The sequence below is a fragment of the Hypanus sabinus genome, chromosome 7, assembly GCF_030144855.1.
Source record: "Hypanus sabinus isolate sHypSab1 chromosome 7, sHypSab1.hap1, whole genome shotgun sequence".
NCBI classification, from domain to species: domain Eukaryota; kingdom Metazoa; phylum Chordata; class Chondrichthyes; order Myliobatiformes; family Dasyatidae; genus Hypanus; species Hypanus sabinus.
Genome location: NC_082712.1, coordinates 128079076 through 128105105, shown reverse-complemented (window position 1 = coordinate 128105105; position 26030 = coordinate 128079076). Strand labels below are relative to the sequence as shown.

The 26030-nt window shown below is 38.3% G+C and overlaps 1 protein-coding gene across 5 annotated transcripts in view; it reads right to left on the bottom strand.

The window, feature by feature from the left end:
• nap1l4b (nucleosome assembly protein 1-like 4b) overlaps nt 1–26030 on the bottom strand; it is a 121458-nt gene that overhangs the window by 54439 nt on the left and 40989 nt on the right. For all 5 annotated transcript variants that reach the window (XR_009513293.1, XM_059975560.1, XM_059975556.1 and 2 more), the window contains exons 7-8: nt 18605–18736; nt 5276–5347 (exon numbers count right to left, since the gene is read on the bottom strand). Coding sequence is in view for 4 of the 5 variants with exons in the window: in XM_059975560.1 (XP_059831543.1) it covers nt 5276–5347; nt 18605–18736 (204 nt within the window). In the remaining variant the exon portion in view is untranslated. The remainder of the gene's footprint in view (nt 1–5275; nt 5348–18604; nt 18737–26030) is intronic.

Below are 26030 nucleotides of genomic sequence, written 5' to 3'. Positions count from 1 at the left end.
TGTACCTTCAGAACTCCCCCCACCCACCCAGCTCTCTACTTTCCACAGGAATCCCTCCATGATTCCCTTGTCCATTCATCCCTCCCCCCAATCTCCTTCCCAGCACTCACCCCTGCAAGCTGTTAAAGTGCTACACCTGTGAATCTGCTGGGGTTATCAATTGTATCCAGTGCTCCTGATACATTGGTAAGACCCGCTGCAAAGACTGCTTCATCGAGCACCTCCACTCTATCCAACAAAAGTGGAACTTTCTGGAGACCAAACATTTTAATTCTGATTGGCATTCTAATTCTGACAAACCAGTCCATGGCATCTTCTTGTGCTACAATGAGGCTACCCTCAGGTGGAGGAGCAACACTTCAGTCTGTCTGGGTAGCCTCCAACCTGATGGTGTGAAAATTGATCTCTCCTTCTGATATAAAAAAAAGTTTCCCTCCCCTTCCCCTCTTCTATTCCCCACTCTGGCCTCTTACCTCTTCGCACCTGTCTATCCCCTTCCTCTTTTTCTGATATGGTCCAATCTCCTCTCCTATCAAATTCCTTCCTCTGCAACCCTTCACAGTTCCCACTTGCCTGGCTTCACTCATCACTTTCTAGCAATCCTCTTTTGCCTCTCCCCCACGTTTTTGATTCTGTCGTCTTCCCCTTTTCTTTCCAGTCCTGAAGAAGGGTCTCTGCATGAAACGTTGAATGTTCATTTCCATGGATGCTGCCTTACCTGCTGAGTTCTTCTAGCATTTTGTGTGTTGCAGTGGCATGTAAATCAAGTGATTTAATAGGTGTATAAAATCACAAGAAATCTAGGTAGCATAAAGAAAAAGAGCTATTATCAGGCTAAAAACCAGAGAAGGCAACTATTTAGGATAAGGGGCAAGAGAAGATTCTTTTTCACCTAAAGGATATTTGGAATCTGTAAAGCCATGGAACAAGTGGTGTAAATGTATAGGCCAAGGAGTCTATTTTGTGTAATAGGAGTCTTGACTCTTAAACGTACAGAGCAAGATGATGTCATAGACAGACATTACAAAAAAAAATAGTTATATGATTGATAGCAAGAAGGAATACTACTTAGAAGGCAACACCAAAACTGGTCAGTTATGCAGAAAAATAACAAATCAAACCCAATTCTCAGAAATTGAGAGGTAATGTACTTGAAAAGGTGGAACAAGACATGGACATTCAATAATTGGAATGACACAGATGTGCAGGAAGAGGCAGTTGTGTACATATCAGGAAGAATAGAATGACAAGGTACAAAACATGCACAAATTTCTTTTACTGAGGTACAGAATACAAGAGCAGTGAAATTGTTAGAAAAGTATACACAGTACCAGCTACTGCCAAGTTTAACCACTGCAGATTGTTCAGACTACCAAATCACAGCAAAGACATGATTACAGGGAAGATTTACAAGGATGTTACCTGCATTGGAAAATTATAGCTAAGAGGAAAGATCCAATAAGCTGAATTGTTCTCTGGAATGGAGGCATGTAAATAAACTAAGACATGATGTTTAAGTACAAAACAGCTCAGTCTTTTAAAGATAGAGGAGGCGGAGTACGCCTTATGATTAACTCGATCATGATGTACAGATGGTTCTGTCTCACTCCTGCCCACCTGACCTAGAACACCTAGTGTTCAAATGTCATCCATTTTATCTGCCAAGGGAGCTTTCCGCCATTATCCTGGTAGCAATGTACCTCCCACCTTAGGAAGGCACTGCAGGAGCTGACCAGCATGATCAGCAATGCACCAGATGCCTTCCCTACCATTGTGGGGGGATTTCAACCAGGCCAGCTTGAAGTAGTATCTGAAAAATCACCTCTAACATGTCACTTGTGGAACCAGAGGAGCCAACAGATTTGACTACTCTTCTACCACCATCAAGAACATGCCATCCCATAACATACTTTGGAAGGACCAATCACATGGCTGTACTTTTACTCATGGCGTAAATGGCAGAGAATAAAGATTGAAGCACCAGTGGTGAGGGCCAAGAAGGTGGAAGAGCATTTACAGGACTGCTTTGAGTCCATGGACTGGATGACATTCAGTATTGATCTTCGAATCTGAATGAATACACCATAGTTGTCACTGACTTCATCAACACCTGTGTGGATGAATGCGTGATCTTAAGAACATATTGGACTTAAGCAAACTAAAAGCTGTGGATGAACTGAGGGCTGTGGTATTCAAGACTGATGATGCAGAGTCTAGGTACAACCTACAGAAGGCTATTTGAAGAGCAAAAGAACTATTCTGATTGAAGTTAGACACAAAATTGGATCCATCATCTACATTGGCAGAGTTTGTGGAGCATTATTTCCTACAAAGAACATGAAGATCTGTGATGCTTTACTCCCAGATGAGCTCAATGCCCTTTATGCACACTTTCAAAGGGAAAATAGAACTACACCTGTGCAAATCCTTGCAGCATCTGGTGACTCTAATCTCCGCCTCAGAGGCCAACATCAGAACATCTCTCAAGAGGAAGAACCCTCACAAAGCATCAAGCCCTGGTACGGTATTGAAACCCTGTGCCAATCAACCGCTGGGATGTTCAAGCATCTACAATCACTCACTGCTACAGTCGGAGAGTCCCACTTGCCTCAAAAAGGCAATATTCATAACAGTGCCCAAGAAGAGCTGGGTAAGGTGCCTCAACAACTATTGCCATTTGTACCCACATCTACTGTGATGAAGCACTTTGAGAGGTTGGTCATGGTCAGAATGTATTCCTGCTCAAGCAAGGACCTGGACATGTTGCAGTTTGCCTATCACCACAATAAGTCTTCAGTGGCTCTCCACTCAGCCTTGGATCACCTGGACAATAGCATACCTACTGCTGGATTTGGAAACCCTTACCACATTTCAAAAGTATCCTGAAGTGAACACAGAGATGTCCTGATGCAAGACAATGTATCAAAAATCTTGAGAACACGTAGCAACAAGTTCAAGGGCAACTAATCATCTGCTGTTAAGATTCTTTAATGAACCTTGTATAATGATCTCTCAATCTCCTTCATCATGGTCCTTGCACTCATCTATCTACACGTTTTTCTTAGTAGCGGTAAGACTATATTGTACACCCAGATATTGTTTTCTTTTTGCACTTTAGAATGATCTATCTGGATAACAATCTGAATCTTTCCACTGTATCTCAGTAAATGTGACAGTAATAGAAGCAATTATCAAACGGAGCTGCCTTATAAACAAAGTTGGAAGATGAATTGGTCTAACTCAACCCTGTGAGGACACAATGACCTGCTTGTGTCGTAAATTTCTAATGGTTCACTGAATTACATTGCACAAGGAAAGGCTTAAGTTTACAAGGTTCAAATAGCAGCTTATCACCTTGAAGGGTCTGGGAAACCCCTCATAGGTTTTCCAGGGAATGAGACTCTCTGAAACCTGTGTAACAAATTAACATTCCTAATTGACCCAATTGGCCCAAATACACCTCAAACAAGCAAATTAATTCCTCGCAATGATTTAAGTTACACTCATTGTAGAACATGCACAAACTTTCACGAAGTGTACTATTACGCCACCTAGAGGATTTTTATTAACATTCTTACATTTGATTGAGATGATTTGAGCATGCAAGAAGCAATGTGATGCAGGTGACAGGAAATAAAGCGAATGAGAGAAACAGTGGAGAGGGTATCGATGGGTTGAAACGGGTGAGGACAAGGCCAATGAGGTAAATTTGGAAGGACAAAAAAGTACAAAGGCTAGCAGAAAAATATGGCCGATAAACCTGTGAACCAGACTTGCAGTATTCTATGTTACCAATAACCAATAGGGTAATGCGATCATAAGAAAAATACCCAAGGCCTATTGCCTTCACAGACTCCAATGTCTTTCTGCAGTAGGCAGCAACACAGTTGGCAACAAGACCAGCTCTTCGGCTAATAAGCAACTCAATGATAGGATAGGCCTGCAGTACTTGGTGGCCTGTAGTGTCTTATGATCGTAAAATAGACGCTTAAAAAACCAAAAATACCTTTGGTTGGCCCTGGAGAGACCACTGTACCCGAGCGTGCTGCCGTCTTACCTTGTTTCCACCATTTCCTCTGGAAGTTATCAATATTTATTCACAGTGCCAAATGTTTAAAATTTTAAAAAGTGTTTAAATTTCCACATGGCTATTGTTTGCAAAAAGCCAAGGCTAAAAATGAACATAATTTCATCACAATATGGTTCAGCCAATTAAGTTGTGAAAAGTCATTTTATATTTTGGGGAATTAAATGTGAAAACAAAGGTGTGTGCAAGGGACCTTTCTGGGACAAAGAATCTGCAAAAAAAAAATCAGTCCTGCTTGTAAAAAACATCCAGTTTAGGGTTAACCCCCATAGAAATATACAGTAGAGGAGGTTATTCAGCACATCATACACATGGCAGGCTCTTGAAAAAAATGCATTATTAAATAAGGTTTTCTCCATATTCCATCCTCAACTATTTGTCCCTTTCCCACCTGTGTTACAATCTTTTAAATCTGGAAGTCTATTGAAAAGTTCAAGCATTATTTTAAACTTACCATGATACCAGCACTAATAATGTTTTTGCCAATTTTAAAACTCTTAAATACCTGGTTACCTATTGGCCATCAGTTTTAGTTTGAAGATAAGGCAAAAATCATGCCTAATATTCACCATTTAATATGTAAAACTAGAGAATACAGTCAGATCATGTTATATTTTTGAAATTTGACAACTGACAGTATTGGCTGTAATGGAGGCAGCAAAAGGACAAGTAGACAAAAGATACTATCAATTGAAATATTTCACTCAAACCCAAGTTAACAACTAATTCTACACATTTGTTTTGGCCAAACATTTCCACTGCAGAAACTAATAAATAGGAGTATTTGTAGAAGTGGTTAGAAGTGGTTAACAAGACCGATAAAAAAGAATGCTCCACCACCCTCATATGAAAAACCAGTGTAAAATGTCCCACTTTACTTTTATCGAACCAAGTATCACACATTATCCTGCTCTTGCACCCTTCTCCCCGCTTTGTTCTTTCACATCTAACAAGGCCTAGTCTATCACTTTAGTCAACAACCAAGCATGAAATTATTGAACTTCACACCAAGTTAAACTGCACTGCATATTGAGAAGCCAAGTTTCCAATCTAAAATGGTACTTTAAAGTAATTAACAATCCAAATTTCTTGCATTTGTGTAAATTGGATTATGAGCAGGTCCTTCCAAGTCCAAATTAGTTTTAATATCCAAAAACCTTATATCAGCATTAAACAAAGATTACTCACCATTGGCTCATTTGGCTCTGAGAACTTCACTCGGACATCCTCCAAGTGTTTCAAGATTGGCTCATCGTGCTCCTGGTGAGAACACATTTAAATGCACTCAGTCGCTGACAAGTTACAATACTCGGTCCTAATAAAACAACATTTTACATGCCAGACACCCTCCTATCTTGTTTACCTCTATGCAGCTGCATCTAGACCAAATGATCATTAGTTCCTTGACCCCCCCTCACCCAATTACAAATACAAAGATCATGGAAAATTAAATTGCTGAATGGTTGGCTGTTTCACAAGGATCATTGCTTGTACACAATTTGGATTTGATTATAAGTATAGTTAGTTGAACATTTGCGGGTGACCCCAAATGAGTGATGTAACTAACCAAGGTGCAGATATCAAAACATAGGAAACCATATTAAATGTATGAAATAAATTTCAATCTAGCATTAAATTTTGATTGGCATATTTAAACAGGAGCTACATTCACTTTAGAAATGACTATATGGGATTCAGCAAAGAGATACACAAATCAGAAGATTGACATAAGATCATAGGCAATTAAAGACCAAAAAAGATCTAAAGACCAAAAAACACAAGATGACCCCTTTAAATCAGAATAGGAATTCAGGAGAAATCTCTTTTTTGAGCAATATATCAAAAAAGGTTTAGAATTGAAGGATTTCATTTAAGAGGATGCTTGTTGACATATCAATGGAATTAGATGAAGTTACTAAGTGCAATGTGGAGGAATTATCTAGGGGTGTTACAAGAAGCAGAAACAATTGTAAAGATCAAATGGACTAGCAAGATTAAACTGATGCTTACATTTCATTAGCTAACATAACAAGTCTCAGAATGCACCAAGACATGCAAAATATTATTTCACAAAAATCAACAGTATGCACTTCAAAGCTGGAATATAAACTATGCTTCGCATACCATGCCTAAATCACTTGTCCACCCTGCCATGGATTCCTGATATAGAAAACAGCCAAAAGCCAGATCAGAATCATAGCTTTGTCAGATAGACCAGCTAATATAAGAAACTCAAGATGAATAATGTAGTCAGTGACAGGATAGCAATACTGATAGGAGACTCAATAATGAGCTGGCCTGACAGAAATTTTGTAGCCACAGAAGAGATGCCAGGATGGTTTATTACCTCCTGAGTGTCAGGGTTTAGGATATTTGAGGGGCTGAGAAAAATAGATGGGGAGGGTGAACAGCCAGTACATGTTGGTTAACAAGGAATGAGATCCTGTAAAGTATAGGGAGTTAGCCAAGTTAAAAAAAAAGTAGGATTGGAAGTAGTGATCTCCATATTACACCTGGGGCCAAATGCTAGCAAGGTCAGAAATACAAAGATAGGTTAGGTGGATTTTTGGCTGAGGAGCTGAAGCATGGAACAGGGATTCACGTTCTTGAAACATCGAGATCTCTTCTGGGATAGATGTGACTTGTACAAGAGTGACAAGTGAGAGACAATATACTTGCAGGGAAATTCGCTCATGCTACACAGGATGGTTTGAACAAGATATGCACCATTCCACAACTCCCTCCCCAAGGTGGGACTCTGAGCAGGAGCAAGTCATGGGGTAAAGTGGTACCCAGCAACAGCAAATCTAGTAACAGAAAAGCCAGAGGAACAGTGAAGGAAGGGAAAGAAATATTCAATTAAACTTAAGGCAGACAAATTCAGAACATGGATTAGGTATGAGGATTGGGATATTATAATGAAAACAGAAACATGGCTGAGAAAAGGGCAGGTCTGACAGTATTCCAGGATACAGATGTCACAGGTGTGACAAAAGGTACAAAGGGGATGCAAGGCAAACCTTTTTGCTAAGGGAGGATATAACAGCAATATTTAAAGTGACATTTTTTGGGGGATTGCCCGGTTTGGCCATATAGGTAGAACTTAGGGAGGGTCATTCTGGTAGCGCTGTGTTATAAATCATAATAGTCATCAAGAACATAACAGAACAGCAGGATCAGGTGTGCAGAATATAGTTGAAAGAATAATAGACAATAGGTGCAGGAGTAGGCCATTCGGCCCTTCGAGCCAGCACCGCTTTTCAATGTGATCATGGCTGATCATCCACAATCAGTACCTCGTTCCTGCCTTCTCCCCATGTCCCTTGACTCCGCTATCTTCAAGAGCTCTATCGAACTCTTTCTTGAAAGCATCCAGAGAATTGGCCTCCACTGCCTTCTGAGGCAGAGCATTCCATAATCCACACTCTCTGGATGAAAAAGTTTTTCCTGAACTCTGTTCTAAATGGCCTACCCCTTATTCTTAAATTGTGGCCTCTGGGTCTGGACTCCCCCAACATCGGGAACATGTTTCGTGCCTCTAGCATGTCCAATCCCTTAATAATCTTACACGTTTCAATCAGATCCCCTCTCATTCTTCTAAATTCCAGTGTATACAAGCCAAGTCGCTCCAATCCTTCAACATATGACAATCCCGCCATCCCGAGATTCAACCTCGTGAACCTACACTGCACTCCTTCAATAGCAAGAATGTCCTTCCTCAAATTTGGAGACCAAAACTGAACACAATACTCCAGGTGTGGTCTCACCAGGGCACTGTACAACTGCAGAAGGACCTCTTTGCTCCTATACTCAACTCCCCTTGTTATGAAGGTTGTATTAATAATAGGGTTGTATTAATGGGATATTTTAAAATTCTCCAGTATTAACTGGGCCATCAGCCTTAAGGGCTTGGATGGGATGGAATTTGCAAAAATGTGCTCAGGAATTCTCCAAATCAATATACAGAAGGCCCAACTCAAGAGCAATACTGTAACTCCTCGTACGGAATGAGGCAAGTTAAGTCACTGAAGTAGCAGCCAGTGAGCACTTTAGTTCTAGTGGCCATAATTCTAACTTTAAGATAATGATGGAAAAGAATAGGACTGTCCCTATCCTGGAAAGGGATAAACTAGAGTAAGGCCAGTTTTGGGGGATGGGGGGGGGGGGGGGGGAGTAGACAGGATATAGTAGCCTGTTTGAAGGGAAAAGAATGAATGGGAAGTGTGAAGCTTTTAAGAGCGTGATAGCGTGATAGCAACTGGTCAGAGCAGTATGTTTCTGTTAATGTGAAAGGTAAACATAGCAAGTTTTGGGAATCATGGCAGATCAGACAATGAGGTTCTGGTGAAGAAAAATAAAACAAACATGAGGGGTTTCTGTACAAGTGAATCCCTTTATAGCAATAAAAAGATTAAGAACACTCAAGGGGAAATCAGAGGGCAGAGAGAAGCAATAAAATGGATTTAACATGTAAGGTTAAGGAAAATTACAGGAAGATCAACAGCTATATAAAAAGGCTAGGAAGAGAGCAAATCCCACAGGGTTTTAATATCGGCAGGGCAGGGCTATATTAGCAGGGTTACCCATGTCTTAGACACAAAGATGGATGAGACTTGCTTCCCTCATCACATGTGCAAGCACAGAGGAGAAATATTCATTAAAGGCAACAAGTGGATATGTTTTGGAGACATTGATAATACCAAGGAAGAGGTATTGGCAGGCTTATTGTGATACAAAAATGATTAAATTCCAAGGCACTAAAAGGGTGGATCCTTTGTGGGAGGCTAAAGAAGAAATTGCAGAGGTCCTTTCAGAGATATTTGTTTCACCAATAGCTACTGGTGAAGCTTCCAAAGACTGGAAAGATGGCTCATGTTCTACTCTTTACAAAGGGTAGCAAGGACAAGCCAAGGTATGACCCAGTCAACCTTACATCAGTGGTGGGGAAGCTACTGGAGGGAAATTAGAGGGAAAGGATCCCAGGGAATCAAAGGAGAACTAGTTACAGTGGTGCTAGAAAGTTTGTAAACTAGAATTTTCTCTATTTCTGCATAATCTATATACTACTAACTCTCATGCTCTGCTTATGATCTCCAATTAGCGCAAATGGTGTATTACAGCGCCACTAATTTTGGCTAAATCCACTTAAAATGCACTTACAGAATGCACAGTTCAAGGTTACATATTCGTATAAAATTGCTTATTCGCCAAAATCAACAGCCCCGGTTTCACGCGAGAGCCGATGTCAGTGATGATGGAAACTGCGACACGACACCATGACACATGCGCATGGCCAGCCTCAGCAGCGACACCAAGTGGAGCAAAAGGGCAGGGCAGCTCTATTTTGAGCAGTCACATTCTGCTAATCACAATCAGCATGTGCAGGATTGGGACAGATCTAAACCCATCAAACCCTTTGCTGCAGTCAAAGGATAGGATTGACTTTATCACGTCCATTTAGGAGAGTGACAACCACATCATCAAGAATAATTAGCATCCTGGAGGCTTTGGTGTTACTGCTTCGTATCTTCTAACCAGCATTAGGGTATAAAAAAAATATGGAGGTCTCAAGATGGCACTTATGGAGAGAGACTGTTTTAGGCTTTGCTCCAATCCTTTTACTTTTTTTTAAACCTACAATCACCCCCTAATTGACCTGTTTATACCCATTCTAAAGGGGTTGATACTTATGAAATTTTTTTCAACTGTTTGAATTATTTTTCAACTCGTTAAAATGTCTAAACAACGAGAACCTAAGGAATCGAAACAGGTGAAAGAACCTTTAACTTTGGAAGCAATTGTGAATCTTATGGACAAGAGACTTGAAAAACTGGAGAATAAACTAACCCCAAAGCTTTCTGTGCTCGATGAAACTTTAAAGACAGTCAATGTAAAATTCAATCACTTACAAGATTCTCAACAACAAGCAGCAAGAATTTTAGCTTTCAAAGATGCTGCTCACCAGAGATAGCAAAATTGAAACTTTCGAACAACAGCAATCCTCGACTTCTCAACTGCTGGATCGTTATAAATCTAAAATTACTGATCTTGAAAACCGGTCTCGAAGACAAAATCTTCCGCTAATTGGGATTCCGGAAAATTTTGAGTACAGTGATTTGACTGTATTTTTCTCTAAATTTTTAATGGACGTATTCGGCTCAGAGGTTCTGGATACCCCTCCAATAATTGACCGTGCACATCGCATTTATCATTTTCAACCAGCTCCAGGTACGACCAGTGATTCTCTGGATTCATTATCCTCATACTAAAGAACGTCTGATTCGGGCTGCCTGGATAAAGGGTATGATCAGCTTTCAAAATTTCCAATTTTGTATTCTGGAAGACTACAGTCCCGAAGTTTTGAGGGCAAGAATGGCTTTTAAATCGGTTATGTTGGAAATTCATCAGAAAGGCTACAAACAAGCACTGCTATTTCCAGCACAATTGAGAGTTACTCTCAAAGATGAGACTTGTTGGTTGTTCAAATCTCCAGCGGATGCTCAAAGATTCCTTGAAGAATAGTACTTTTTTCATTATGAGTTGACTAATGTATTGTATTTTTACTATTTGTATTAACTTTTTTCTTTATGCTAATAATTAGTCTATAGATTTGGACCTTTTATAATTTGATGATTCTTACATGATGGTTGACAGTATTTTTTTAGACACTTAAATAAAGGTCCATTTTTTTGGTTTATTCTGAGTTCATTCTTTTTATATTATTATTATTATACACTCTAACGTTTAAAGGTTTAAAGGTTTTTTTAAAAAAACTTTTTCCTAAGATGTTGTTTCTTTTCCCCCAAAAGACCTTGGTGCTTCGATATGTCACATCTGTTTCGATGTGTCTGAACAAGATTAAGGACTTTCTTTTAAAATACTAATACAATATTATCTATTCTTGGGTTTTAACATTTTAGTTTCTTTTCTTTTAATCCTTTTGTCTTATATATATATATATATAACACTAATTTTATAGTTTAATCTTTTTTATACTAACCCTTTTTTTTAAAATATGGAGTTTGTGTCTGTATTTTTTGGCTTTTTTTCTGGCGTTTCGAGGGTGGGGGATTCTTTTTTTTGCTTAGTTCTACTTCATGGGCTGCCTCGAAACTACAAAAATGGTTGGAGTGTCATAACTTCCGGTTCCTCCTTGAACTTACTTCCCTCTTCCGGATTTGTGAGTACATCTTTTTTTTAACCTTATCTGTTAACTGTGACAAATATTGGCAATATGGATAAGATTATTAATTTTGTTTCTTGGAATACTAATGGTTTAAATCATCCGATCAAACTGAAAAAAATATTCAAAGTATTCCACAGAATGAATGCTAATATTAACTTTGTGAGGAAGGTGGATAGTCAATGTTTTTTTTTTAGGTTTTGGAAAGGCCAACAGTATCACTCGAATTCCCAAGCCCAAGTAACAGGCGTTTCCATTTTTATAGATTCTTCAACCTCTTTTATACACTATGAAACAATTTTGGACCCAGAAGGTAGATTTTTGCTTGCCACTGGTTTACTTTTCAATCAAAAAGTTGTTTTAGTTAATGTTTATACTCCAAATATTGACTGTCCTGAATTTTTTAAATGTCTATTTACATCCTTTCCTAATTTAAATGAATACATGCTGATAATGGATGGGGATTTTAACTGTTGCTTAAATCCTTCAATGGATAGATCTAAGCACACCCAGGTTCTTCAGAATAAATCGGCCTCTCTTATTAATTCCTTTATGGTTGATTCTGGAATTTCTGAAATTTGGTGATTTTTTTATATCCTAACGATAAAGAATTTTCATACTTTTCTCATGTTTATCATAATTACTCAAGAATTAACTACTTCTTTATTGATCATTGCTTACTCACAGATGTTATCGATTGTAAATATGATTCCATTAACATTTCTGACCATACAGCTTTGACTTTATCTATTAAGACAATGGATTCATCTTCTAATGCTAAATCTTGGAGGTTCAACTCTATTTTACTGCAGGACTCAGACTTTCTTAACTTTATTAAACAACAAATTGATTTGTTTTTTCAACAAATTCTACAGAAGAGATCTCTACTGGAACATTATGGGACACTTTTAAAGCATTTATTCGTGGACAGATTATTTCATACTCTGCTGGAGTTAGGAAACAAACTAATTCTGAAATATTAATATTGGTCGATAAAATTAAAGAAATTGGTAAGATTTATTCAGTGATCCCCAGTAAAGAACTTTATTAAAAAAGAGCTGAACTTCATATGGAACATCCTCTTCGATCGAAAATCAGTTAATTAAATCTGGAACCCAGTTTTATGTACATGGAGATAAATCTGGCAAATTATTGGCTAATCAATTGAAAAATGCTTCGGTTAAACGACAAATCACCAAGGTTTGTAAACTAGATGGCACTTTGACAATTGATCATAAAGAGATAAATAAAGCCTTTCAAGATTTTTTATTATTCTTTATATCAATCAGAATTTGTTGAGGATTCTTCCATAATGGACGAATTTTTAAGAAAATATCCCGAAATTAATAACAGAGGACAGTGTATTTCTAGACACAACTATTACGGAAACCGAAATAAAAGAGGCTATTTTTTCAATGAATTCAGGTAAAGCCCCTGGTCTGGATGGTTATACTGCGGAAGTTTTAAAATACTTTTCTTCTATACGCTCTCGTTGGCTTTGTAAGATGCGTTAACTGTAGGTAAATTACCACAATCTTTTTATGATGTCTCCATTTCTCTAATTCTTAAAAAAGATAAAGACCCCACTGAATGTGCATCCTATCGGCCTATATCCTTGCTGAATACGGATTCTAAGATTTTTACCAAAATTAGAAAAATTAGATTAGAAAATATATTACCTAAAATTATTTCTGAAGATCAGACTAGATTTATTAAAAACCATTATTCATCTTTTAACATCAGAAAATTAATTAATATAATTTATACTCCTTCATCTAAAATACCAGAATGTGTTATTTCCTTAGATGCTGAAAAAGTGTTCGATAGAGTTGAATGGCCATATTTATTTAATACGTTGCAGAATTTTAATTTGTTTAAAAATTTTATATCATGGATTAAATTAATATATTATAAACCTTTGGCTTCGGTTTTCACCGATAATCAGAGATCTTTTTTTCAGTTATCCCATGGTACGAGGCAAGGCTGTCCTTTAAATCCTTTATTATTTGACATTGTTTTGGAACCTTTAGCCATTGCCATTCATGATTCACCTAATATTTTTGGTATTACTCATGGGGAAGGGACTTATAAGTTATCATTATATGCTGATGATCTGTTACTATACATACCTGACCCCGAGAGATCTATTCCTGCTATTTTGTCCTTGCTTACTCAGTTTAGTAGCTTTTCTGGTTACAAACTGTATTTTAATAAGAGTGAATTATTTCCATTAAATATGCAAGTTCCAATTTATAAACACTTACCATTTAAACTTGTTACAGATCATTTTACTTAATTGGGTATTAAAATCACCACGAAACATAAGGATTTATTTAAAGTTAATTTTTTACCTTTAATTAACCAAATCAAGCAACTTGTTACCAGGTGGTCCCCATTATCTTTATCATTGGTTGGTCAAATTAATGCTATTAAGATGATAGTATTACCCAAATTTTTATATTTATTCCAAGCATTACCAATTTTTATTCCTAAATCTTTTTTTGGTATTATTGAATCCAAAATATCCTTGTATGTGTGGCAGAATAAGAATCCTAGATTAAGCAAAAAATATTTACAGAAGCCCAAGAAGGAGGGTGGTTTGGCTTTGCCAAACTTGAGATTTTACTGTTGGGCAGTTAATATTCAATATTTAATATTTTGGACACAAGAATCATCGATTATAGTATCTTGCCTACAATGGGTAAATTTGGAATGTAAATCTGTACAAGACTGCTCATTGTTTTCTATTTTAGGATCTTCGCTTCCTTTTGCTTTATCTAAATTGAACAAACAGATAACCAATCCTATAGTTAAACATACATTACGAATATGGTTCAATTTCGTAAATTCTTTGGCTTGACTAAGTTTATCTTATCAAGCCCTATTATATCTAACTTTCTTTTTTCGGCCCTCTTTTATGGATCATGCCTTTGTATTATGGAAAACGAAAGGTATAACATGTTTTCGTGATCTTTTTTTAGACAATAGTTTTATGTCCTTTGAACAGCTATCTAATAAATATAATTTGCCTAAAAAATCATTTTTTTATATACTTGCAAGTTAGAAATTTCTTGAATAACATGTTACAGTTTTTTTCCGAAATTATGTCCAATGGACATTACAGAAAAAGTTTTAGCTCTGAATCCTTGCCAGAAGGGTTTAGTAGCCATCATTTATAATATGATCATGAAAATACAGCCAGAAGTATCAGGAAAAATTAAGAAGGAATGGGAAAAAGAACTTCATTGCCTTATACCCACTAAGCAGTGGGAGAAAATTTTACAATTAGTCAATTCTTCTTCTATTTGTGCTAAACGTGCCTTAATATAATTCAAGGTTGTACATAGGGCTCATATGTCTAAGGATAAACTTGCTCGATTTTATTCTTATGTTAATCCAACCTGTGACAGATGTCATTCTGAAGTTGCTTCATTGACCCACATATCTTGGTCTTGCCCCTGCTTGCAAAATTATTGGGAAGATATTTTTGGTATTATTTCAAAAGTTCTGAATACTAAATTGCAACTGCATCCTATTACTGCAATTTTTGGTTTACCAATGGTGGATAGTAGTTGTTTATGCCCCTCAGCTCGGTGGATGATTGCATTTGTTACGTTAATGGCTAGAAGATCTATCCTATTGAATTGGAAAGTAATTAATCCTGCAACCATATTTCAGTGGTTTTCTCAAACTATTTCTTATTTGAGTTTAGAAAAAATTATAAGTGTTTTTTGACCCTTCAATTAAATTTGAAGAAACTTGGAGACCATTTATTCAACATTTTCATATGAGCTAAACTGACTTTTCCTAAACCTTACTTTTATTATCCTTAATTATTTGGATGGAGGTATGGAGTTATTAACGCTGCTGTGTATATTTGACATAATGCAATGGCCCATGTTGGTTAGCTTTTTTTTGGAGGGTTGTTTTTTTCTTATTTACTCCTTTCTTCGTAATCACTATGAGTTTGGGAGGTTATTATATATGGATTATCATCTATTTGTATTTATACTTTAACCTATTAATTATATATTCTCAAACTCTCTGTATCTATGTTTCTCTTATGTTTATTTAAAATTAATAAAAAGATATTTTTTAAAAAATGGTCAGCCTAATTATGCCACGTGGAAAGTGAAGGAGGACATTATGGTCAAGAGATGATGCCAAACGTTGTCAGGAAGCGGCAAGGAGAGGGACAGAACAAGAATTGGATGAAGCCAGGGCCGCATGACTCCAGGATCAAAGAGTCAGGACAAGAAAGATGAGAGAAGAGACAGAAGAGGAGAGGCATGCACGTCTCCAAAATGACAGAGAGAGGCACAAGGGTGGCAGATCAACCAGAAATGATGCCATCAAAAGTGTCCTTCATTAAACGAGGAGAAGCCATATTTTCCTTGCTATGCGTCATTCTTCTTTAATAAACTGAGGTTTTCTTCTTCAATTTCCAAAGCAAAGCGATACCAATAGCATTCAGGAAAATTTAATGTTCATTCTGATCACATCAGACTGCATTACCCTTCTCTCACAGGGTGCCCCAATGGGTCACCCCATTGTCTAGTATGACCTAAAATGTGATTAGATCTTCACACAAATCCTAAAACTAGATGGAGAACCCAATTAAATAACTAATATAAAAAACATTATATTTGTTCATTTACAAACAAGAGAAAATCTGCAGATCCTGTAAATCCCAGCAACGCACACAAAGTGCTGGAGGAACTCTGCAGGCCAGGCAGCATCTATGGAAAACAGTAGTCGATGTCCAGCTGTTCAAATGAATTCCTAAATAGGCTGATAGTTGCCTTTTATTAAACACCTCTTAAAAGTGATTTTTTGCAAGTTCATATGAGATACACATAATATATTTGGATTGACTCTGTCAATTCAATCATCTGCTCAACATTGTCAGAAATGAGTGATCATTCAAATGAATCATTTGAGAAAAATAGATGTGGGAAGATGTAATATTGCACGTAATATAGTAGATGATAAATCAGCAACAGAGTAGTTTAAACGTTTAAAGGACCTATGTATTATCCAAAAAGCTAAATCATCTTCTGGAAGTTTAACCGAGCTTAACAATTGATGTCAGAAGCTGAAAATAAAACACGAAACTTAAATTATGTTGCGAAACAAACTTCTTAACCTAGGCAAAAAATTCTGGATTGGGATGTAATCCCTGATGTAATGATCCAGATTTGAATAGGGAGCTAAGGTATAGGAATCCTTAGGAGACAGTGATCATAATATGAAAGAATCCACCCTGCAGTTTGGGTGGGAGAAGATAAAAGTTAAATATCTTTATTACAGTAGAATAAAGGGAATTACAGAAGCTGGAGAGGAGCTAGACAAAGTTGATCGGAAGAGGACACTAGCAGGGACGATGGCAGAACAGCAATAGCTGGAGTTTCTGGGAGCAATTCAGAAGGTGCAGGAAAGATACATCCCAAAGATGAAGAAGTATTCTAGAGGGTGAGGCAACTGCAGCTGATGAAAGAAGTCAAGGCGACATAAAAACAAAAGAGCAGGCATATAATATAGCAAAAATTAATGGGAAGTAGAGGATTGGGAAGCTTTTAAAAACCTAACAGAAGGCAACTAAAAAATCTGTAAGGAGAAAACAGATGAAATATGAAGGTAAACTAGCCGTAAATATAAATATATAGAAAGGTTTTGCAGATGTACAAAGAGTAAAAGGACCACAAATGGATATTGGACCACTGGAAAATGACGTTGTGGAGGTAGCAATGGGGGAATAAAGAAATGGCAGAGGAACTTAAGTATTTTGCATCAGGCTTCACTGTGACAACACTAGCAGTATGCCAGAAATACAAGAGTGTTAGGGGCAGAAGTGAATGTCTGCTATAACTAAGAAGGTCCTGGGAAGCTGAAAAGTCTGAAGGTAGATAACTCATCTGGACCAGAGGGATTACACGAGTGTTATGAAAGAGGTAACTTATGAGATTGTAGAGGCTCTAATTATGATCTTTCAAGAATCACTAGATTATGGAATGGTTACAGAATGAACTGGAAACTTGCAAATATCACTCACTCTGGCTTCCTTAGGGGAAATCTTGCTTGACAAATCTGTTGAATTCTTTGAAGAAATAACAGACAGGATAGTCAAAGGATACTGAGTGGATGTTGTTTATTTGGACTTTCAGAGGCCTTTGACAAGGTACCGCACACAAGGCTGCTTAACAAGGAAAGATACAAGCATAAATAGAAAATTGGCTGACTGGCAGGAGGCAAAGAGTGGGAATAAAGGGAGCTTTTTCTTATTGGCTGCCAGTAACAAGTGCTGTTCCATAGAGGTCAGTGTTGAGACTGCTTTTTTTCACATTACACATCAATTATTTGAATGAAGGAATTAATGGCTTTGTGGCCAACATGGACGATACAAAGATAGGTGGAGGAGCAAATAGCATTGAGGAAGTAGAGAGTCTGCAGAAGGAATTGGACAGATTGGGAGAATGGGCAAAGAAGTGGCAGATGGAATATAGTGCATGGTCAATATTTTGGTAGAAGGAATAAATGTGTGGACTATTTACTAAAAGGGGAGAAAATTCAAAAAGCAGAGATGCAAAGGCACTTGGGAGAACTCGTGCAGGATTCCATAAAGGTTAACTTGCAGATTGAGTCAGTGGTAAGGAAGGCAATGCAATGTTAGTGTTCATTTTGAGAGGACTAGAATACAAGAACAAGGATGCAGTGTGGGTTTACAAGACATTGGCCAGACTGCACTTGGAGGATTATGAGCAGTTTGGGCCCCTTATCTAAGAAAAAATGTACTGGATTTGAAGAGGACCCAGAAGTCGTTCACAAAAATGATCCCAGGAATGAAAAGGTAAACATACGAGGAGTGTGATGGCTCTGGACCGGTACTTGCTGGTGTTTAGATCTCATTGAAACCTATCGAATAATGAAAGACCTAGACAAAGTGGGTTTAGAGATGATTTTCCTATAGCGTCAGAGTGTAGAACCAGAGAACACAGCCTTAGAATAGAGGGACATCCATTTACAACAGAAATGAGGAAAGACTTCTTTAGCCAGAGGGTAGTGAATCTATAGAATTCATTGCCATAGGGAGCTGCCAAGTTATTGGGTATACTTAAGATGGAGGTTGATAGGCTCTAGATTAATTAGGACGTCAAAGGTTATAGGGGATGACAGGAGAATGGGATTGAAAGGGATAATGTCAGCCATGATGGAATGGTGGAGCAGACCTGAATGGCCTAATTTTGCTCCTATGTCTTATGGTCAAAAATATAGCAACAACATAATTAAAAAGAGATTTGTATTCAAACTGATAATCATGTTGTTCTCTTTCTCACCTCAACAATTTCACTTATCATATCTACATTCCTGAATATTGTGACCCAGAAATCGGGGATTCCTTTGGGATTTTCATCCTGTCCTGATTCTTCTTTCTTCTCTTCTATTGCTACTTTCTTTTTCAATTCTTCCTATTAAGACAAAAGCCAAAACAGAAGTATTAATCAATGCACTGTAAAGCTCAGAAAGCAAATTTGGCCACAAGCTCTTTACATTTAATCACAAAAATGCAAACCAACAAAAAGTGCTATGTTCCAATATTCTAATTTAAAATGTCAAATCCACTTTACCCAACATGGATTTTTTTCCGGTCCATTTGCTGGAGAGTGCCTGGTTAATTATTTTAACTACATAGCTTTTCATTTCTGGGGGCCAGACTTAAAACTCCTAGAAATATTAATTTAAGTCCATGTGATTCCAGTCAGTATTTGCTGATGGCACAAAATAACATTTAAAACAGAACTAGCACTAAACATAACCAGTGAAAGCCACTGAATAGCTGATATGAGAAATGAAAGATATTTAGCAATGAGACACACTAATTTGAAGTTAGGCTCAAACGTAATTTTATTTCTGTGTGAAGAATATCTTCCTTTGTGCTGCTTCAAAGAAAGGCAAACTGCAAAGGTGGAAATTGAAGAAAGTTCTTATTTCAGGCTACAGTGCACATAGAACATAAAACAGTACAGGACCTTTGGCCCTCAATTACTATGCCAGTTAAATAAACTTATTCCTTGACCAATCTAATTCTTCCCTCTTACACAGCCAATTACCCTCTGTATTTCTTAATTTCTTGTATATAATCTCAGAAGTTCTTAAATGCTCTAATTGCATCAGCCTCTACAAACATCTCTGGCAGTCCATTATAGGCATGTGCCACTGTGGAAAAAAAAGCACTCCCCTTTGACATCTCCCTTAAACTTCCCTCCACTGGCTGCCCACTCTATCTATGTCTCTCATCAAGTCATTTCTTGACCCCCTTTGCATCAAAGGCAAAAACCCTAAACAGTTCAACTTTTTCTCATAAGACACATGATCTAATCTAGGCAGCATCCAGGTAAATCTCCTCTGCACCCTCTAAAGCTTCCATATCCTTCCTATAATTCGGCAACCAGAATTGAACACTATTCAAGAGTGGTTTAAACAGAGTTAAACTATTACCCTATGGCTCTTGAACTCAATGAAAACTAAAACACCACATGCCTTCTTAATAGCTATCAAATAACAGTAGTTGATAGGATGGTTAAGGTAGCCAAGTGATTGTCAGGAGAGGGAAGGGGAATAGACTGTCAGAGCAGGGCACTCCTGTGGCTGTCCCCCTCAATGACAAATACTGGATCCAGTTAATTGGGTACATTTTGGCCCATTCAGCGGCTACCGGAGTTTCATGGAAAGTTAAAGTATAAAAAGACAAAATATCACTCAACAGTAACAATTTATATATCTAAATGAAATACAGAAAAATTTGGAACATTACCAATACCTCTACAGTGCTATAAAACTGTATATTAGTTCCTAATATTAATTGATGGAGGAATTCATCTGTCACGTTCTTCTGATTGACTGTAAATGAACAAAATCAGCATAGACACTAGTGCAGATAATGGACTGCCTTCATACAATTCTTCCAACGACTGCATCCTTCAAATCTTCATTTTTATTGTAGCATTCAAATTGATTATCGATGCCTTCACAATTCCTAACTAAAGTAGTGAAATGCTTCATTTTCACTCCTGGCATTACCAAGCCTGAATGTTTGAAACTGTGGTGAGCAAAACAGTTCCAAGTTGTTTTACTGATTATTTCTCGCCAACTATCGGTGACAAAAAAAAAATCAGTTTTTTTGAACACGAACACACATAACTCATGCTATTTTAAAACTGATTGTTTGAAGCACGGTATAGTGTCTAATGGCAACACTAGTGTACTCGACCTGTCTAGTTGGAAACTGATTGGCAACATTCTCCCATCCTAAACTAACAGCAGTCCTGATTAATCAATGGCCTAATTAACCAGATCCACTGTAGTTAAAAGATATATTAAAAAAAAAGACACGATCCTTTAACTGAGCATTATGTATTTAAATGAAATACAGAATAAATTAGAACTCTATCAATATTACTGCTGTACTATAAAACTGTATTAGTTCCTAATAGTTATCAATGAAGGAATAAATTCAGTGTATGCTACCATACATTTGTTTGATGGACTGTAAATGAACAAAATCAGCACAGACACCTAGTGAAGATAATGGCTGATTTCATACAAGGCTTTTGATAATTGCATCCTCTAAATCTTCACTTTCGCTGTAAAATTCAAGATGAAAATCAATACCTTCAAATTCTTCATAGTTCCTAACTTACCGTGAAATTGCTTCATTTTCACTCCCAGCTCTTTCTAGCACATCCAATCCTGAATGCTTGAAACTACAGAGTAAAACACTTCTGAATTGTCTTGCTGCTATTTCTTGCCAACTATCAGCAACAAAAATTACTGCTTTTTGAACACAAACACACATAACTGAAGCTACTTAAGCACTGTTTGCTCGAAGCATGGTATAGTGTCTAACGGCCACACAACATGATGCAATTGGTGCTAGTTAGAAACTGTTCCCCAAGTTTCCTGTCCCAATTAAGTAGCACAGTGTCCCAAACAAATGGCTGCCCCCCCCCCCCAATTAACCAATGACTCAACTCATTGGAATCCATTGTGTACTAGTTTGAATACTGTTCAGGAAGGGAGGAGGAAGGAGCAATTTACCTGGGGAAAACTGCAATGGCCAGGTACCTGCCACCGAGGCTGGCTCTATGGCTCAGAAGGGAAGAGAGGGGAGAAGAGCAAAGTGGTAGCGGTAACAGATTCTTTGGTTAGGAACAAACAGGTGATTCTGAAAACAAGAATAGACAATAGGTGCAGAAGTAGACCATTCAGCCCCTTGAGTCTGCACCGCCATTCTGAGATCATGGCTGATCATTCACTATCAATACCCAGTCCCTGCCTTGTCCCCATACCCCTTGATTCCCCGATCCATCAGATATCTATCTAGCTCCTTCTTGAAAGCATCTGGAGAATTGGCCTCCACCGTCTTCTGAGGCAGTGCATTCCACACCTCCACAACTCTCTGGGAGAAGTTTTTCCTCAACTCTGTTTTAAATAACTGACCTCTTATTCTCAATCCATGCCCTCTGGTACTGGACTCTCCCAACATCTGGAACATATTTCCTGCCTCAATCCTATCAAATCCTTTAATTATCTTAAACATTTCAATCAGATCCCCTCTCAACCTCCTCAATTCCAGTGTGTACAAGCCCAATCTCTCTGTGTAAGACAGCCCTGCCATCCCAGGAATCAACCTAGTGAATCTACGCTGCACTTCCTTAATTGCCAGAATGTCCTTCCTTAAACCTGGAGACCAAAACTGTATACAATATTCCAGGTGTGGTCTCACCAGGGCCCTGTACAAATGCAAAAGGACATCCTTGCTCTTGTACTCAATTCCCCTTGTAATAAAGGCCAACATTCCATTTGCCCACTTCACTGCCTGTTGCACTTGCTCATTCACCTTCATTGACTGATGAACTTGGACTCCTAGGTCTCTTTGCATTTCTCCCTTACCTAACTCTACACCGTTCAGACAATACTCTGCCCTCTTGTTCCTGCTTCCAAAGTGGATAACTTCACATTTATTCACATTGAATGACATCTGCCAAGTATCTGCCCACTCACCCAGCCTATCCAAGTCTCCCTGTATTCTCCTAATGTCCTCTTCGCATGTCACACTGCCACCCAGTTTAGTATCGTCAGCAAACTTGCTGATATAGTTTTCAATGCCCTCATCTAAATCGTTGACATAAATCATAAAGAGCTGTGGTCCCAATACAGAGCCCTGTGGTACCCCACTAGTCACCTCCAGCCAGTCCGAGAAACACCCATTCACCGCTACCCTTTGCTTTCTATCTGCCAACCAGTTTTCTATCCATGTTGAAACCCTGCCCCCAATGCCATGAGCTCTGATTTTACTCACCAATCTCCTATGTGGCATCTTATCGAATGCCTTCTGAAAATCTAGGTACACTACATCCACTGGCTTACCCTCGTCTAACATCCTTGTTACACCCTCAAAATACTCCAACAGATTAGTCAAGCATGATTTGCCCTTGGTAAATCCATGCTGGCTCAGCCTAATCCTATTACTGCCATCAAGATGTGCCATTATTTCGTCCTTAATAATGGACTCAAGCATCTTCCCCACGACTGACGTTAGCCACTCTCCAATCTTCAGGAACTGATCCTGAATCTAAGGAACATTGGAAAATGATTACCAATGCATCCGCAATTTCCTGAGCCACCTCTTTTAGAACCTCAGATGCAGACCATCTGGACCCGGGGATTTATTAGCCTTCAGTCCTATCAGTCTACTCATCAGTTTCTTTCCTAATGTCAATCTGTTTCAATTCCTCTGATATCTTATGACCCTGGCCCATCCATACATCTGGGAGATTGCTTGTTTCCTCCCTGGTGAAGACAGATCTAAAGTATGCATTAAATTCTGTTGCCATTTCCCTGTTTCCCATAACAATTTCTCCCAATTCATTCTTCAAGGGGCCAACATTGTTCTTAACTATCTTCTTTCTCTTCACATAGCTAAAAAATCTTTTGCTATCCCCTTTTATATTCCTGGCTAGACTGAGCTCATATCTTATTTTTTCTCTCCATATTGCTTTTTTAGTTAAGATCTGCTGTTCCTTAAAACTTTCCCAATCATCTGTATTCCCACTCATCTTAGCCCTGTCATACTTCTTTTTCTTTAATGCTATACAATCTCTGACTTCCTTTGTCAACCACTGTGGCCCCTTCCCCCTCTTTGAATCCTTCCTTCTCATTGGAATGAACTGCTTTTGCATCCTTTGTATTAACCCCAAGAATATCTGCCACTGCTGATCCACTGTCTTTCCTGCCAGGGCATCCGCCCATTTAACTTTGGCCAGCTCTTCCCTCATGGCTCCGTAGTCTCCTTTCTTTAATTGTAACACTGACACCTCTGATCTGCCCTTATCCCTCTCAAATTGTAGATAAAAACTTATCTTTTTAAAAGATAAAACTAAGAGTTCTTTTTGAACTCTTGCTGTCTTCAAAGTAGTAGTTTTCTTCTGTTTCTGTTTATAAGACATGACTAAAGACAATCCTGAGTAGTTTATAAGTAGGTTTTAGAATGCGTCTCCCAAATGCTATGCTGCCTCCAGGTGTCAGGGTTAAAGATGTCTCAGATTGAATACACAGCATTCTTAAGGAAGAGGGTGAGCAGCCAGAAGTTGTGGTACATATAGATACCAATGACATATGCAGCTAAGAAAATTGTTGAGGTTCTGAAGTTAAGGAGTAGTTAAGTAGTTAGTTAGGAAGCTCAAAAGTTAGACCACAGGGTTAGCAATGTCTAGATTGCTGCCTATGCTATGTACCTCTGGGGGTAAGAACTGGATGATATGGCAGATAATGTGTGGCTGAAGAGTTGGTGCAAGTGACAAGGTTTTAGATTTGTGGATTATTGGGTTCCCTCCTGGGTAAGGTATGCCTTAGAAAAGGGACAGGTCATATCTGCTCTGAAAAGGAGCAATGTCCTTGCAGGCAGGTTTGCTGTAGCTATTGGGGAAGGTTTAAACTAGTCAGTTAGGGGATGGGAACCTGACTGTTAGGCCAGATGATGGAGCAATTGGTATTTAGGTAGATGTAAATGTGGTGAAGTAGAAAGGCACTGGATAGGGCATAAATTAAGTAATTTGCATGGGTTGAAATGTATTTACAGTTGGCCCTCCTTATCCACAGGGGATTGGTTCCAGGACCCCCATGGATACCAAAAAACGTGGCTGCTCAAGTCGGTGGACTTTAGGACCCAGCGGAGCCCTGGAGCTTATTTAACCTGTTTCAATGCGGCGGACTTTAGGATCTGGCGGAGCTTGGGACCTGCTGCCCGCAGTGTTTCTGTTCCGGAAAATGATTAAGTTGAAAATAAAGTGGAAATAATAAAACAATTGGAAAGACATGAAACTCCATCGGTCATTAGAAAAGCGTTAGGCTACAGTTGGGACAAAGTGAAAATAATGGAGCATGTGAAGGCTCTGCCCCGATGAAAGTTACAATTATTATTAAGAAACGCAGTGGTTTAATTATTGAAATACATATGTTTCTTAAGTGTTTTATATGCATAGAAAGGTAAAATATATACTATATACTAAGACAAACATTTGACTAACTGACACTAAATACTGGATGTATCTGTTCCGACTTAAGACAACTTCCATTTTTTTCCCGATTCCTGATTCGCAATAACCTATGCTCATCCTCCTATATACTTTAAATCATCTCTAGATTATCTATAATACCTAATACAATGTAAATGCTACGTAAATAGTTGTTATACTGTATTGTTTAGGGAATAATGACAAGAAATAGAAGTCTGTATATGCTCAAACAATAAGTGCTGGAGAGAGAACTTCTGGGATTTCCCAATCCATGGTTGGTTGAATCCGCGCAAGCAGAACCCACGGATAAGGAGGGTTGACTGTATTTTAAAGCATGAAGTAGCTGAGTGATGAACTTGGAGCATGGATTAGTAAATGGAGCTGTGGCTACTACAGCGACTTGGCTTGATGTTCTGGAACTTAGCCACTTCAAAAGGGGTAGGTAGGGAGGGAGGTAAGCTGGTGACATTGCTAATCAGGGATAATATCACAGCTGTAGAAAGGAAAGATGTTGTGAATGGATTGTCTACTGAATGAGACAATCCAGAAAGGCAGCAATCACTCTATTGGTATATTCTAAGGACCCCACCCCCCCAGTAACAACACTGAGGAACAGATTGAATTGACTTTATTTCAACTGTAATTTTATTAACTAACATTGAATTGAATTTGACTATTTCTTACATCCTTCACATACATGAAGAGTAAAAATATTCAGGTTATGTCTCCATCTAAATGTGCAATCACAGTAATTTATAATAAATAGTCAATGTAACATAGAAGTACATTCAAATCAGCATGAGTTAGTCAGTCTGATGGCCTGGTGGAAGAAGCTGTCCCGGAGCCTGCTGGCTCGGGCTTTCATGCTGCAGTACAGCTTCTGGATAATAGCAGCTGGAATAGATTGTGACTGGGGTGACTCAGGTCCCCAATGATCCTTTGGGTCTTTTTACACACCTGTCTCTGTAAATGTCCTGAATAGTTGGAAGTTCACAACTACAGATACGTTGGGTTGGCCATAGCACTCTCTGTAGAGTCCTGCGATTAAGGGAGGTACAGTTCCCTTACCAGGCAGTGATGCAGCCAGTCAGGATTCTCTCAATTATGCCCCTGTAGAAAGTTATTAGGATTTGGGAGTCCATACCAAACGTCCTCAACCATCTGAGGTGAAAGAGGCGCTGTTGTG